General features: G+C 44.9%; 1 protein-coding gene across 3 annotated transcripts in view; it reads right to left on the bottom strand.

The window, feature by feature from the left end:
* Positions 1-17,500, bottom strand: part of LOC307234518 (cell division control protein 42 homolog) — a 26,608-nt gene that overhangs the window by 8,780 nt on the left and 328 nt on the right. For 2 of the 3 annotated variants that reach the window (XM_080006267.1, XM_080006266.1), the window contains exons 2-6: positions 12,665-12,769; positions 6,160-6,232; positions 5,204-5,313; positions 4,833-5,030; positions 2,224-2,322 (exon numbers count right to left, since the gene is read on the bottom strand). In XM_080006267.1, the coding sequence (XP_079862393.1) occupies positions 2,224-2,322; positions 4,833-5,030; positions 5,204-5,313; positions 6,160-6,232; positions 12,665-12,769 (585 nt within the window). Of the gene's footprint in view, positions 1-2,223; positions 2,323-2,402; positions 4,326-4,832; positions 5,031-5,203; positions 5,314-6,159; positions 6,233-12,664; positions 12,770-17,500 lie in introns of those variants that run through there. The other variant, XM_080006268.1, reaches the window with a different exon arrangement.

Below are 17,500 nucleotides of genomic sequence, written 5' to 3'. Positions count from 1 at the left end.
AATCAAAATGAGTGCACGTCGTTTACATAGTGTTCAAATCCAGCTGAAGGCTGCCCCCCTCAGGACACTCCAGGACACTACACTAAGCTGCCCTCTTCAGGACACTTTAGGACACTACACTAACCTGCCCCCTTCAGGACGCTACACTAACCTGCCCCCTTCAGGACACTTCAGGACACTACACTAACCTGCCCCCTTCAGGACACTTCAGGACACTACACTAAGCTGCCCTCTTCAGGACACTTTAGGACACTACACTAACCTGCCCCCTTCAGGACACTACACTAACCTGCCCCCTTCAGGACACGACACTAACCTGCCCCCTTCAGGACACTTCAGGACACTACACTAACCTGCCCCCTTCAGGACACTACACTAACCTGCCCCCTTCAGGACACTTCAGGACACTACACTAACCTGCCCCCTTCAGGACACTACACTAACCTGCCCCCTTCAGGACACTTCAGGACACTACACTAAGCTGCCCCCTTCAGGACACTACACTAACCTGCCCCCTTCAGGACACTACACTAACCTGCCCCCTTCAGGACACTTCAGGACACTACACTAACCTGCCCCCTTCAGGACACTACACTAACCTGCCCCCCTCAGGACACTTCAGGACACTACACTAACCTGCCCCCTTCAGGACACTACACTAACCTGCCCCCTTCAGGACACTACACTAACCTGCCCCCCTCAGGACACTTTAGGACACTACACTAACCTGCCCCCTTCAGGACACTACACTAACCTGCCCCCCTCAGGACACTTTAGGACACTACACTAACCTGCCCCCTTCAGGACACTACACTAACCTGCCCCCCTCAGGACACTTCAGGACACTACACTAACCTGCCCCCTTCAGGACACTACACTAACCTGCCCCCTTCAGGACACTACACTAACCTGCCCCCTTCAGGACACTTCAGGACACTACACTAACCTGCCCCCTTCAGGACACTACACTAACCTGCCCCCTTCAGGACACTACACTAACCTGCCCCCCTCAGGACACTTCAGGACACTACACTAACCTGCCCCCTTCAGGACACTACACTAACCTGCCCCCTTCAGGACACTTCAGGACACTACACTAACCTGCCCCCTTCAGGACACTACACTAACCTGCCCCCTTCAGGACACTACACTAACCTGCCCCCTTCAGGACACTTCAGGACACTACACTAACCTGCCCCCTTCAGGACACTACACTAACCTGCCCCCCTCAGGACACTTCAGGACACTACACTAACCTGCCCCCTTCAGGACACTTTAGGACACTACACTAACCTGCCCCCTTCAGGACACTACACTAACCTGCCCCCCTCAGGACACTTCAGGACACTACACTAACCTGCCCCCCTCAGGACACTTCAGGACACTACACTAACCTGCCCCTTTCAGGACACTACACTAACCTGCCCCCTTCAGGACACTACACTAACCTGCCCCCTTCAGGACACTACACTAACCTGCCCCCCTCAGGACACTTTAGGACACTACACTAACCTGCCCCCTTCAGGACACTCCAGGACACTACTTTCCTTTTTGCTCTTCCCGTTGAACCAGTGGATTGTATTTCTCTCTGCTCCCTGCGCCTCCTCAGGCACGTTGGGTTTCTGCTGCAGTGAAATCAAACCTCGGCATTAGGACGTAATGTTTGCTTCTCATGAGAATGAAGGTCACACCGCTTGTTTTTAAAGGTCACACTGCTTGTTTCTAAACATCCACTTGGGGGAAAAAAAAGTCCAGAAAACTAAATAGGAGGATCATGGAAACACTCTGCGCAGGGTCTACATTTGCACTGTTTCTTTTGTGACCCCCCCCCAAGGGAAACAGTACGTATTCTCTATATCTATATAGAATATTCCACATGTAGATATAGAAGAAGAAGAAACAGTCTTTAATCGTCACGCGACACTCCACAACACATGCTTGCACACACACACACATGCACATGCTTGATGGTGCCGGTGAAATGGATCCTCTGCATTGAACCATCCTGGCTTGTCCTTCCTCCGGGGGCACAGCAGGAGCAGTGGGCAGCGTACGTGGACGCGCCCGGGGACCAGGTGATAAGTGTCCATCGCTGGTCAGACCATGATGGTGCATGTTTTTGGTGGAGGTCCTTACTGACGTGAGGTGGAGGAAACCCCATGTGAGCACGGGGAGAACATGCAAACTCCACACAGAAAGGCTCCTGTTTGGGAGATAACCCACCAGAGCACGGTGCCAACAGCGCCCCAGGCGGGAATCGAAAGACCTTCTTGCTGTGAGGCAGCAGTGCAATGCACTGAGCCACCGTGCCACTACACTAACCTAGAATATATAGACAAAGATGAATACACAATAGAAGCAGAGGAAAAGAGCAGAAACCACAAAATAATATTCAAGTACTGTTTTATTGTTTGAACTCACTCAGGTGTTGCTCCATTTAGAGCGCAAATCAAATCTGGAGTAATTCAACATTATTTATCATTTATTGCTTCAGCTGTTAATTCCATGACAACCAGCACAGCTTTGTCAGTCGATGATTTTAGTCACTCCTCCCCTTCGGTGCGCAAACATCAAGTCATGGGTAAAATATAATAATAATAATAGTAATAATAATAATAATAATAATATCTAAATGACCAAATAAAACCCCCAACCCTGCACATTAACTCCACCCAAAAAATAAAAAAAAATGATCTCAGAAAGACGCTGCGATCTCACAAGCAGGAGGTGAAAAGAAGAGATTTTCAGTTCATGACCACGGACAACACTCCAAACGCAAAGAAACCTCAGGACTTCAAAAAAGAAAAGAAAGAAAAGGGAAAAGTTCTCATTCACAAACAAACAACTTGGATGTTTCCCCCGATTTTCTGCTCCGTTCGTCCACAAACATCAAAGCGAGGTGTAGATCTACGTGTTTATTCTAAAACAACGTGTCATGATCCAACTCTCTGGAAATAAATTCAATGAAGAGGAGGAAAGCAGAGGAAAGGGTCAAATCTGAGAAACAACTAAACCCTTTAAAAACCATGAGTCTTGAACGTATTAGAGACAGAACAAGAAGTTTAAAGGGCAAATAAACCCATTTTTAACTCCCTCCCAAGTTCAATGGACTTGAATAATAACAATAAAAATTTAATAATAATAATAAAAATAATAATAATAAGTAAAGGCTTTTCTTCCATTTCTAGGTATTTGGAATTTTAAATGCTGTCCAGACAGGGTCCCTCGGGTTGCTGAGCACCCCATAGGTCGTGGTATTATGGGATGTGGCATGGGTTTGGGACAAGGAGTCTGTTCAGGCAGCAGAGCAGGATTTCCGTTTTAATACTACGGCAAACAAACAGAATTTCTCCCATTAGTGGAAACGAGCTTCACTGATTCTTTTTTTTCTCCATTGACTACTGCTGCCGCCACCGCGCGGCAGGATTTACTTGATAGTTTACGTGGAAGGTGAGCGCTGGTCGCCTCTAGGGGGCGCGGTGGGTCGCGCTGTCGTCGCATCCTTCGCTCTCTCTCCGTAATGAGCGACCGTAGAGCACCTCGTACCGCTCCCGACCTTGGGCGGTCGGCCATTTTGACCCGTTGTCTATGACAGTTCTGCCGCTCGATCTGTGAACCTGGAAACGTCTCGATCGTCGCTCTGCAAAGTCTTTACTTTCTTAACTGTGTTGAAATGAAAAACGTTCAGACGTTCAAAGCCCTCGGATGGAAGCACGGACAGGAAATCAGGAGAGAGAAGCGGCACATGAGGACGCTCAAAGACGGATGAAATGGCCACCGTACGAGTGTTTGGAACTGGGTAATCGTGACGTAGCCGCACACCGCTCCGATATATTTATGTCTGGAAACTTCCCACCCTAAACAGCAGATATTTATTGTTATTATTGTTTGTAGAAAGGCTGAAATAGATTTTTCTGCTAATTTTTCCAAATCCGCAAAAAGCTGGAAGCCTTGAATTTTGGGAAGGCTATTTCGAGCTCATAGCATGTGCTCATTGGTTCATTGGCCCACCCCTCACTCCACACATGAGAAAACCCCTTGGCTAAGCTACATTAAGCTAAGCTACGTTAAGCTAAGCTACACTAAGCACCGCTAGAGGGAATTTGTTGTTCAGACTTGTTAGCTGTTGATGTAGCGCCGCGCGGCTACCCCCTTAAAGGCACTGTTAACATCCCCTTCCGTCATCTTTTCTAAACCTCCCCCAAAACTTGGCATCAGTTCTCCCTCTTCTCCTCCTATAGCAGGAGGCAGCGTTTCTTGGACTTGGTCTCCGGCGGTTCCAGGGCAGCGAGGATGGCCTCGTCAAAGACGTTCTTCAACCCCCGCTAGTAGAGAGAGAGGGAGGGAGGGAGGGAACACCGATAATCCATGAAACCTTAAACGATCGACTGAGTTCTAATGTCTTCACTGATTAAGTGACACCATCGCTGACGAGCCAGGGAAGGGCCCGCCCTTGGTCCATCGTGCCCAGCCTAGCTCCACCATCCTCCGTCCCAGCCTTCTGCATTTGGAACCCTGCCTCCCTATATACGGTGAGGAGGTGTTTTAGTAACATGAGTGTTTACAGGGGGTACCCTACGCCAGGCGAAACCAACAGGATTGCCTGATGGTCGCCTCGGAGTAGGTGACCGCCTACACTGGTGCTCAGCGTCGGACTTAGAAAAATGTCACCGCTTGGATCCATTTCCAAGCGGGCCGTGTTTTTTTACTTCTGAACGTGGGTGGAATCCCCCTTTAACCACACACTCAGACATGCTAACACGCTAACTCATCGTTTGCGCTGAGGTTTCATGACACACACACGCACACACGCTCCGTCAGCTCTCCGGTACCTGAGTGAGGGCGGAGCACTCCACGTACTTGACGGCCCTCAGGTCCCGGGCCAGCTTGTCGCCGGTGTCGGGGCCGATGGGCCGCTGCTTGTTCTTGGCCAGTTTGTCCAGCGTGTTGGAGTCGTCCCTCAGGTCCATCTGCGTCCCCACCAGCAGGAAGGGCGTCCGGGGGCAGTGGTGGGAGATCTCCGGGACCCACTGGGGACACGCCCAACAACCGGTTTACAAGACCCCCCGGGGCCCGTTCCCAACGCGACCGACAACACGGGGCCCGGTCTACAAACACGACCTTTCCCTCTACTCCACCCTCGGTGGACTTAGCGGCGAGCGCGCGGCCACATACACCCAAACCCACGGCCGAGGTTTCAAACCTTCTCTCTGACGTTCTCGAAGGAGGACGGCGACACCACGGAGAAGCAGACCAGGAAGACGTCGGTCTGGGGGTAGCTGAGCGGCCGCAGCCGGTCGTAGTCCTCCTGACCTGCAGGGGGAGACGAGGTCACGCCGTCACACCCCACGCCACAACCGTCGTCGTGGCAACGCCAGGGAGCGCTCATTGTGTAAAAACATTCAGTTACATGTTCGGGTCATCTTCTTCATCATCATCATCATTATTATCATCAGCATTATTTGTATTATTTTATTTGTTATTATTATTAATTATTATTTTTTCTTATTATTATTTTAGTATTATTCGTTTTATTATTATTCCTTATTATTCGTTTTCATTCATTTTTTATCATATTTTTTATTTGTTTTATTAATTATTATAATTACTATCAAATTATTATTATTAATAAATTATTATTATTTCATAATTTCTTACTATTATTATTTAATTATGTTTTTATTATTATCATTATTTATTATTATTATTTCATTCTTTTTTATGATTATCATTATTTATTATCATTATTATTTCATTCTTTTTTATGATTATCATTATTTATTATTATTATTTTTATTTCATTATTTTTTATGATTATCATTATTTATTATAATTATTATTACATTTTTTTTACTATTATCATTATTTATTTCATTTTTTTATTATCATTATTTATTATTATTTCATTATTTATTATTATCATTATTTATTATTATTATTATTTCATTCTTTTTTATAAATATCATTATTTATTATAATTATAATTTTTGTTTTACTATTATCATTATTTATTTCATTTTTTTATTATCATTATTTATTATTATTTCATTATTTATTATTATCATTATTTATTATTATTATTATTATTATTATTATTATTATTATTTCATTCTTTTTTATAAATATCATTATTTATTATTATTTCATTCTTTTTTTCACCTGCTGTGTCAAACAGTCCCAGGGTGTAGGGCTCCCCCCCGATCATCACCGTGACCGCATAGTTATCAAACACCTGAGAGAGAGACAGAGAGAGACAGACAGACAGACAGACAGACAGACAGACAGACAGATAGACAGATAGACAGAATAACTTTTGTTATTGACCAAATACTTATTTTCCACCGTAATTTGCAAATAAATTCTTTAAAAATCACACAATGTGATTTTCGGGATTTTTTTTTCTCATTTTGTCTCTCATAGTCGAAGTGAACCTATGATGAAAATAACAGGCCTCTCTCATCTTTTTAAGTGGGAGAACTTGCACAATTGGTGGCTGACTAAATACTTTTTTGCTCCACTGTATGTATGTATGTATGTGTATATACAGTATGTGTGTATATATGTATGTATACAGTATGTGTGTATTTGTATATACAGTGTGTGTGTATTTGTATATACAGTATGTGTATATATGTATGTATGTATGTATGTGTATATACAGTATGTGTATTTGTATATACAGTATGTGTGTATTTGTATATACAGTATGTATGTATGTGTATATACAGTATGTGTGTATGTGTATATACAGTATGTGTGTATGTGTATATACAGTATGTGTGTATATATGTATTTGTATATACAGTATGTGTGTATGTGTATATACAGTATGTGTGTATATATGTATGTGTATATATACAGTATGTGTGTATATATGTATGTGTATATACAGTATGTGTGTATTTGTATATACAGTATGTGTGTATATATTTATGTATATATACAGTATGTGTGTATTTGTATATACAGTAGGTGTGTGTATATATACAGTATGTGTGTATATATGTATGTGTATATACAGTATGTGTGTATTTGTATATACAGTATGTGTGTATATATTTATGTATATATACAGTATGTGTGTATTTGTATATACAGTATGTGTGTATTTGTATATACAGTATGTGTGTATATATGTATGTGTATATACAGCATGTGTGTATTTTTATATACAGTATGTGTGTATTTGTATATACAGTATGTGTGTATTTGTATATACAGTATGTGTGTATATATGTATGTGTATATACAGCATGTGTGTATTTGTATATACAGCATGTGTGTATTTGTATATACAGTATGTGTGTATTTGTATATACAGTATGTGTGTATTTGTATATACAGTATGTGTGTATATATGTATGTTGCTCTGGTCCTGTTCAGAGAAGCAACAGGAGCAGAGGAGACTCTTAAAGTGCAAATCCATCAGATGATTGTTTTGTCACTTTATACACACACACACACACACACACACACAGACGACGGTTTGGAAAATCGTTCCACGATCGTGTCTCTGTCCAAATTCATGTTTGAATCCCTGCTGGCAGCACCGCACTGAATCAGTCGACTGATCATGCCCGAGTCGACTGATCGATTAGTCGACTCGGGCAGTGATGTCACCTATTGTTTTTCACTTGAATCATTTTTTTCTTCATTTGCGCCCGGACTCCACCCAGTGCAGCGCACCCATCACGTTAGCGGCAGTGGACAGCGAGGCGGGCGGGGCCCGACAGTCAAACTACCTGTAAGTCAGCGTAGGAGAAAGCTTGCGAGCGGGAGACTGACGGCGGCACGACACGGCCTCGTTTCACCCGAGCTGAGAACAAGGCGGAGCGCCCGTCAAGCGGGACGTCGCTCTCCGACCACGGCTCTACGGTCGGCCGGGTCGAGTCCTCCACAACGGCGGCGCCAGAGTATTCAAGTGAAAGGCAAAGTAGATGCAGGGCAGCGGCGGCGAGTATAAACAAACATAGTCGCTGGGTCTGTTGGTCAGAGTATTTGGCCGTCTGCTACCGCGCCGCAACAACATAAGCTGAGGCGTCACCGATCGATTGTTATTGTAATACCGGCGGTTCACGTGTAGGTATTGAACTGTAGGGGGCTTACCGAACGGTTCGATAGCATTCTGGTAGTCACCTCAGTGGTCTTTATGTTCGGGGGGAGAGGGTGACGACTTCACAGCTAGTCGACTCAAATTCTTGTCGGTCGTCAACCACAAAAAAAAAAAAAAAAAAAAAAAAAGGAAACTAAAACGCCCCCCCCCTTCGTGTCACGGAGGTAAGGTGGGAACAGAATGAGGGCGTGGCTCTCTGTTGGCTCGTTCAGACGCTCGACGCGGCAGAATCTGCTGAGCCGGTGGTTTTGAACAACAAAGAGGATCCAGAGCGAGGGAGTCAACACCGCAGCTCTGATGTAAACACACCGGATAACACGACGGGACCGCTTATTATCATCATTTCGGGAATTCTGGCCCCGTACAATGTTTAAAATAACAATGTGGCCGACGGCCGACGCTTTTGTTTGTTTGTTGATTTTGTTGTATTAGTATTTATTCCCCCTTTTGTGGCAGGGAAACAAAGAAATCTTTACAGAAAAAAAAACAACTAAACTGTATTTAAGTCTTTCATCGAGGGGGAGAACACAGAACCAGTCCACGAGTTCATCTTCCATCTTTCACAGATGGCGTATAAAAATTAAAAAAATAAAGTGTTAAAATGGGTCACCAAATGTATGTAAAAGTACCCGGGGGCCCTGCCCCAGCCACGTCTACGTGTGGGAATCACTGCCACATTTAGCCAGCGCAAAGTTGATGCAACACAACAGATAAACATCGGCCGCTGCCGCAGCTGAATGTCAACTTATTTACCAAAAGGCCCAATTATCAGAATCCCCAACTATCAGAGGGTTCTTATTATTTTTCTCCTTGGCCGCACAGCAACCGCTCAAACCACTGACATGACTGAAGTGCGGCTGGGTTGGAGGCAGTGTGATGCCGCGTTCCATGGAAACTATGAAAATTGTAACTCGTGCTGACAGGAAGTAAAGATGGGCGTTTGAAATATTTACAGTGGTCGACAACCAACAAGAGTTGCAATCGATTAGTCGGCTAGCCGTAACGCCATGGCCCCCCCCCAACATAAAGACCACTGATCGCACGTAACCACTAGGGATGCAACGGTACACAGAATGTCATCGTACCGGTCGGTAAGCCCCCTACTGTTCAATATGCACACGTGAACCGCCGGTATTACTAATCGATTAGTCAACTAATCATGCTCATCCCTAGTAGGGAGTAAGGCTGCATCCCATGGGAACTCGGAAAATGATAATTCGACTTGATAGCAAGTGACGCTGCGTTTCATGGTGTGGTTGGTGGGGTGGTTGGAGCAGCCACTACTGATGCTGGTTGGTTGGGCTCACGAGCATCAGGTTTACAAACCCCGCCCACACACTCAGTCAGGGTGGAGCCCTGTGTCATGACATGTTCCATCTGCTCCTGGCTGCTTCCAGCTAGCCTCCCCTCTACAATACACTGGTGTTCACAACCCCCCGTCGTCTGCGTCTCTGTGCTGGAGGGCCCTGAAAACGCCACTAGGGTGGCGTATGGCGGCGCATCTGCCACACACGGGAACTCGGAAAACGGTCATGTGTGACTAACACGACTGACCTGGACCCCGTCCATTGCTGCCCGCAGCTTTATTTATTATTGTTATTATACAGCTTAATGTTTTCTTCAAGTCTGAGTTACAGTAAAAGTACATTTCTGAACTGTTTGACTGAAAAATGAAAGCTTTATCTTTCAAATGCAGATATGTGTGATGGACAGGCATCCACGCCTGCACACCAATACCATGGATGCCCGATGGCCGACAGTCCAAGCGGCAGAAGGCGAGTTCAGCATGAAGCTGAGGAATCAGGAGACACAACCCCGCCCAGAGTCTCTTGCTGGACGTTTGGATCCAGGAGGTGACCAAACATTAACGTGCGTCTTGGGGCCGCTGCTGAACGGACTGTGTTTAAGATGCAAATAACCACACGGCTGCTTTTCCTCCAAGACCACGAGGTGTTAGGGTATTTTGGAAACCCTGTCATGTTCAACCGTTGTTCAACCGCGTTCCTTACCTAATTCTCCGCATTTACAGTGAGGCCTGTTTGGGATATGGATGTGGTGTGAGAAGGGTAGAACAAAAACATGTTTTGGTGTAGCTAGGGGCATATCTGTGGTGTATCCTGAGTTTTATTGTGGTTTGAAGTCCAGTTTGGGTGCAGCTTGGGGTGTGTTTGTAATGTAGTTTGAAGTTCAGTTGGAGTGTAGCTGAAAGCTAGATTGAGGTCCAGTTTGGGTATAGCTGAAAGCTTATTTGAGCTGTAGTTTGAGGTCCCGTGTGGGTGTAGCTGGCAATGAAGTTTAAGGCACAGTTCAGTTACAACTGCTATAGTTTTTGGTGTATTTTGAGGTTTGGGGTAGGAGTAGTAAAATGTCCACTTTGGGTGTAGTTTGAGGTCCAGTTTGGCTGAAACTGAGGGTGTGTTTATGGTGTAGTTTGAGGTTCAAGTTCAAGAGAGATTATTTGTCCTGTTTAATGTGGCAGAACGCATGTTTGGGGTGTAGTTTGAGATGTAGCTTGAGGTATAGTTGTGTGCAGGGTTGTGGTTGTGTGATTTTTTTTTCTTACTGTGGTGAAAAAGACAGTATCAATGCGGTATTACTGTTCACGGTTGGGAGGCACATTTAGTTGTTTTATTGCCAGTGTCACACTGACTAAACCAGATAAAAACACTAAAATGCACAGGGATAACCTTTTAATGAGGAATTACACCGATCAGCCACAACGTTAAAACCACCTGCCTAATACTGTGTAGCTCCCCCTTGTTCCCCCAAAATAGCTGTGAGGTGGAGGCATGGACTCCACCAGACTCTGAAGGTGTCCTGTGGTATCTGGCACCAAGACGTTAGCAGCAGATCCTTTAAGTCCTGCAAGGTGGAGGTGGGGCCCCCATGGATCGAGCTTGTTGTTCCAGCACATCCCACAGATGCTCCATGGGAGTGAGATCTGGGGAATTTGGAGGCCAAATGAACACCTTGAAGTCTTTGTCAAGTTCCTAAAACCATTCCTGAGCCTTTTTTGCAGTGTGGCAGAAGCATTATCCTGCTGAAGAATGCCATGAAGTGCTAAACTTGGTTTGGAACAATATTAAGGGAGGTGCTACGTGTCAAAGTAACATCCACATGAGGCCAGGTGCTGAGGTTTCCAGGTGCAAAATTGCACAGAGCATCACACTGCCTCTGCCGGCTTGCCTTCTTCCCAGAGTGCATCCTGGTGCCATCTCTTCCCCAGGTAAACGATGCACACGCACCCACCCATCCACATGATGTAGAAGAAAAGATTCAGACCTCCACCTTCTTCCATTGCTCCATGGTCCAGTTGTGACGCTCACGTGTCCATTGTAGGTGCTTTCAGGGGTGGACAGGGGTCAGCATGGACACTGTGAGCTCCCATACGCAGCAAGCTGCCATGCACTGTGTGTTCTACACCTTTCTATCACAGCAACATTCACTGTTTCAACACTTTGTCCTGCAGTAGTTCTACTGTGGCATCGAACCAGACGGGCTACACTTCACTCCCCACGTGCATCAATGAGCCTTGAGCCTCGTGACCCTGTCGACGGTTCACTGGTCGTCCTTCCTTGGACACTTTTGGTAGTAACCACTGCAGAGCGGGAACAGCCACAAGACCTGTGCTTGTGGAGATGCTCTGACCCAGTCGTCCAGCATCACAATGTGCTCCTTGTCTAAGTGGCTCAGATCCTTACGCTGCTTCAACACATCAACTTCAACAACTGACTCTTAACCTGCTGCACTTCACTTGATAACACTATATATATATATATATATATATATATATATATATATATATATATATATATATATATGACCATCTTCAGCATTGAACCGTGCGCTCCATTCGCATTAAACAGCCGAATCCGATGCGGATGACAAAACTCTGAGTGGGTACAGCCCTAGAAATCTTGAAATACGATACCATGCTTGATGGACCCTCCCTCCCCGTCGCAAGCAAAGCTCAAGTGACGAGCAGAGCAACTGCAAACTTTTGTTTCTCCAGGAGCCTTTAAACATAAGTTGGAAGATGGTCAGTGATGATAACTAAACAATGATGGTTGTGTTTATATCTCATATCACACACCGTGTGCCCTCCTGTAACTTTCACCAGCAAAAAAATAAAATACAAAAATGTATTTATTTTTTTATTATTTGCGGTGATGGCGGTAATGACCTCAACCCTGCGGTGACACCTCATGACCACGGTATTGCAGTTAATGTTGGAAGTGTAGTTGTGTAGTTTGAGGTCCTGTTTGGATGTAACTGGGGATGTGTTTTTGGTGTACGCTGAGGTGTAGTTGTAGGTTCAGTTTGTGTGTCAATGGAGGTGTGTTTGTGGTGTAGATTGAGGTCCAGTTTGAGGTGTAGCTGCGTAGTTTGAGGTGTAGCCGCGCAGTCTGAGGTGTAGCCATGCGGTTTGAGTTGTAGGTTCTGTTTGTGTGTCAATGGGGGTGTGTTTGAGGTGTAGCCGCATAGTCTGAGGTGTAGCCGCGCAGTTGAGGTGTAGCCGCGCAGTTTGGGGTGTAGTATTGGAACACTCACCGTGGGAACGTACTCAGAGGGGAACTTGTTGGTGGTGTACGAGATGAGGAGGCAGGTCTTCCCCACCGCTCCATCACCTACAACCACACACTTTATAGTCTGCATCTGAGAGAGAGCCAGAGAGAATAAAAGGTCAGTGTGGCTGGTCAACACAGTTTCCTTTCTAAACCTACGGAGGTCGACGGCATTTTGTTTTTTTCAACATATTGAAGGCGGTTGACACCGTGATCACACCGCACAAGACGGCAACGAGGTGGTTTTCCCAGGGCAACTGAGCAACCGCTACAGTCAGACCCGGATAAAAGGCAATCATCTGGTGCAGCTATTCCCAAACTGGGTTACGTAATGACGTCAGGGGTACGCCAAAAAAAAAAAAAAATAAATTGTGATTTACATTTTCAAACAGCCCAGCGCTCAGGACTCACTTGTGACCCGGGACATATTTTTTTCCCCCATCAACTGGCAAAAGACAAAGAATGTCAGTGATTTTTACTGTCACCCAACTGGTCTCACCTTAATCAACATTGGAAAAAGAAAGTATACCTCGTCAATACCAGGGGCGTCACCACTGAGACTTTGCATTCGAGATTCTCCCCATGTGTTTGTGGGACACATGATCCGACATGGCACCATCTCGGGGCGGTCGAGATCCGCCATTTGAATATTACAAGGAAAGATAACAATAAAGTTCATCCGGTTTGCGGCACACTCCAGAGGAGTATTCCCGGTAACTGTGCAAAGCCCGCGTCGGCGAAGACGCACCACGCACCGCCCTCTCCTCTGTGTTTCACCGCGTGCGGGGAGACCGCCTTCCACCAGATTGTCCAGTGATCCCAGAGACGCGACGATGAAAGTGGGAAATAAACCCGAGCATCACCGAGGGAATGCCCTCGGGTGCAGAGGTTTCCAAACCACCGGACCGTGCGTGTTGGGTCGTTTGCCAACCGACCGTGAGAACGCAGGAAGGATTTTTTCCAGGAGTGATCTGCTCCATAGCAGCAGGAAACGGAGTAAATCAAATACATCTACAGTTTTTATTTGCGTTGTTTGGAGCAAAGGTCGCTCTGATCGGAGCTGTGGAGCTGCAGGTTCTAATTTTCCTTTTACTACCGGCAAAAATACTACTACTCCTGCAAAAACAGCATCAGTTTTTCTGCGCTTATTTTGGTGAGTCACTTCAAAGTAGTGTAATAAGTAACTTAATTTTTATTATGCTAAAGTCTAGTGTTGATAAATCTCTTAACCGTTCAGTTGTGTTGTTTAAATATTCTCATATTTTTTAAAATAATTTATCATTTTTAATATTCAAATAAAAGTGTTTTTCTTTACGAATCAAGACTCGATAATCTAACAATGACATAGTTGTCAATGCTGTAAAAAAAGATGTGCTGAACCGAAAGTCAAATCGAAATTGTGGATTTGGAGAATCCTGACACCCCGAGTCAATATGCATGCAAAATCAAATATTTATATTAGGATACAATTGTTTATTTCCTAATCCTTTGAACCACTAGGATGACTTGAAGACACTTACATGAAGGATTCACCACGTGAGGAAACATTCTAAGCTTGGACCAACGAACTGAACCAGAAACCAATTAAGACCAATTCACAATTTCACGAGGCGTGAGCGGGCGCGGCAGCAGGGCTTTGCACGCGGGATGGCCGAGTGAAGAGCAGAACGCTCCCGAACTCCCGCGCTCTCGTGTAGGCTGCACAATATAAACGTTTGGAAACCACTGGTCTCGTGCAAGGGATCAGGAGCGCCACCGTTCCAGTCCGGCTCCAGCGCCACGCTCCTCACTGGGACGGTGATGGAAGCCCACATCCCAACGCGTCAGTGATCGATCCAACGGCAGCGGCGGTTCCCAACTCGAGGTCCGGGACCCCCCCCAGGAGGTACCTTCGGGAGGTTTCCCGGCGGGGGGGGGCCTCTTCGCCCTCATTTCATTCCTAGGACGTCCGCTCCGCCAAGCGTTTGTTGCCGCGGTGCCACCCTAACTGTAGAGGGCACGTCCAGGGCCTGGGCGGCGTCTAAAAACAAAAACAACATTTAAGAACATAAAGATCCGTCTCCGTAGAGACTGGACGTGCTCCCGTTCCTCGACTTTGCAGGCTAGCGCCGCGGCTTGGGTGGCGCTCGCCTGTTTTCCAAATTCATTTTTTTCTTCCCAAAACAAATCATTTAAAAAAATATCCGTAAAAACACACGACTTGTGGTCTGCCGCTACCGTATTCGGCTCCGCCCTTTCTTCACACGCTCGTTCCGCCAATGTTGCCGCTTCCATTCACAACACAGCCGCGCCGGCATTGACACCGGGTCTTGAGGCGGGAGGCTGCCGGAACAGATTTCTCGGAATATCGATCCCTGCTCCCCGCATTCACACGCGACCCCGCGCAGGAACGGTTCTGGAACATTGCTGGAAAAGACTGTGAGTGTGAAAGGGGCTCGAGAGAACGCCCCCGCACCGACTCTTTGGATCCCGGTTTCGCTGCCGTCGCCCCGACTAGAGCAGAGGCACCGAACCGGATCCGATCAATACAGATATTGATCTTAGATCGGGCCCAGAGGCTGGATCTGAATGAATGGACCCAACTCCCGGGTGTGAAAAAGGCTGAGGTTCACCGCCGTAGAGGCCGTTTTCAAGCGAGTGTGGAATAAGAACCAGCTCCAGCCGGGGGAGGGTGAGTAACGCGGCCCAGCAGCAGCAGCACGACGCCACGGCCAACGCTGGACAAAGCCCCGGGTCAGAGGAGACACTGGACGCTGTGTCCGGCTCGTCCTGTGACCACACACACACACCATCAAATCATGACACACACACACACACACACACACCATCAAATCATGACACACACACACACACACACACACACACACACCATCAAATCATGACACACACACACACACACACACACACACAATCAAATCATGACACACACACACACACACACACACCATCAAATCATGACACACACACACACACACACCATCAAATCATGACACACACACACACACAAACACACACACACACACACAATCAAATCATGACACACACACACACACACACACACCATCAAATCATGACACACACACACACACACCATCAAATCATGACACACACACACACACACCATCAAATCATGACACACACACACACACACACACACACACACACACCATCAAATCATGACACACACACACACACACACACACACACACACCATCAAATCATGACACACACACACACACACACACACACACACACACACACACACACACACACACACACACACACACACACACACACACACACACACACACACACACACACCATCAAATCATGACACACACACACGGTGAGAAGGTGTTTGTTTGCAGCCGTGAACAACACGTCTGTTTGGAGGAGGAATCCAGGAGCTGGAGCCAGGAAAACACACTGCAAGCAGTTCTACCATGACAAATAATACATGACACTATTCTAACTAGTTGTACTATGTGAACTAGTAGCACTATTCTAACTAGTCATACTATGTGAACTACTAGTGCTATGTGAACTAGAAGTACTATTCTAACTAGTAGTATTATGTGAACTACTTTTTATATGGTGAGCCGCTGTGACACCAAAATAAAATGATGAATTCATCTGAAAACAATGTAGTACTCTCCTTATGCCATTCCATAGCAGAGACTTATCATCATCATCATCATCATCACTACAGAATGTTCAGAACTTTTGACTTCCCTCCTGAGTGGGTGTTGGTATGTATTTGTTGTATGTACAACTGAAAAGCAGTGAATAAAACATTGTTTTTAAGTTGCACAGTGCAGTAAACACTATATGACATCATATATTATATCATATACTAAATCATACCAGATATATCACATAATATATCACATATTATACCATATATTATAACATATTATACCATATATAATAACATATATCACATATTATGTCATATTATCACATGTTATGTCATATTATATCACATGTTATGTCATATTATATTACATATATCACATATTATGTCATATTATATCACATGTTATGCCATATTATATCACATATGTCATATATCACATATTATGTCATATTATATCACATGTTATGTCATATTATATTACATATTATATCACACATTATGTCATATCATATCACATATTATATCACATATATCCTATTATATCACATATGTCATATTATATCACATATTATGTCATATTATATCACATGTTATGTCATATTATGTCACATGTTATGTCATATTATGTCATATTATATCACATGTTATGTCATATTATATCACATGTTATGTCATATTATGTCACATGTTATGTCATATTATGTCATATTATATCACATGTTATGTCATATTATATCACATGTCATGTCACATTTTATCACATATTATATCACATGTTATCACATGGTATATCACATGTTATGTCATATGATATCACATGTCATGCCATGTTATATCGGATGTTATGTCATGTTATGCCATATGATATCACATGCTATGTCATGTTATATCACATGCTATGTCATGCTATGTCACACTATATCACTTGTTATGTCATATTATATCGCATGTTACGTCATGGTATATCACATGTTATGTCATATTATATCACATTTAATGCTTTTCTACCGGTTTGTTCCTGTCAATCAACTTCCGCGTTCCCGCCCTGAGCCACAGGTCAGAGGTCAGTCCACTGGGGGGGTCAGCACTTTAACTTTCCTTTTATTTTCACTTGAATTCAACGTTTTAATTGTACTTTTGATTGAACTTGAACTAGAAGGAGCTGATGTTCCAAACGCTCCGAAC

The sequence above is a fragment of the Zeus faber genome, assembly GCF_960531495.2.
Source record: "Zeus faber genome assembly, chromosome: 1".
NCBI classification, from domain to species: Eukaryota; Metazoa; Chordata; class Actinopteri; order Zeiformes; family Zeidae; genus Zeus; species Zeus faber.
The sequence above is the reverse complement of the archived record's forward strand: the minus strand, read 5'-3'. Positions and strand labels throughout refer to the sequence as shown.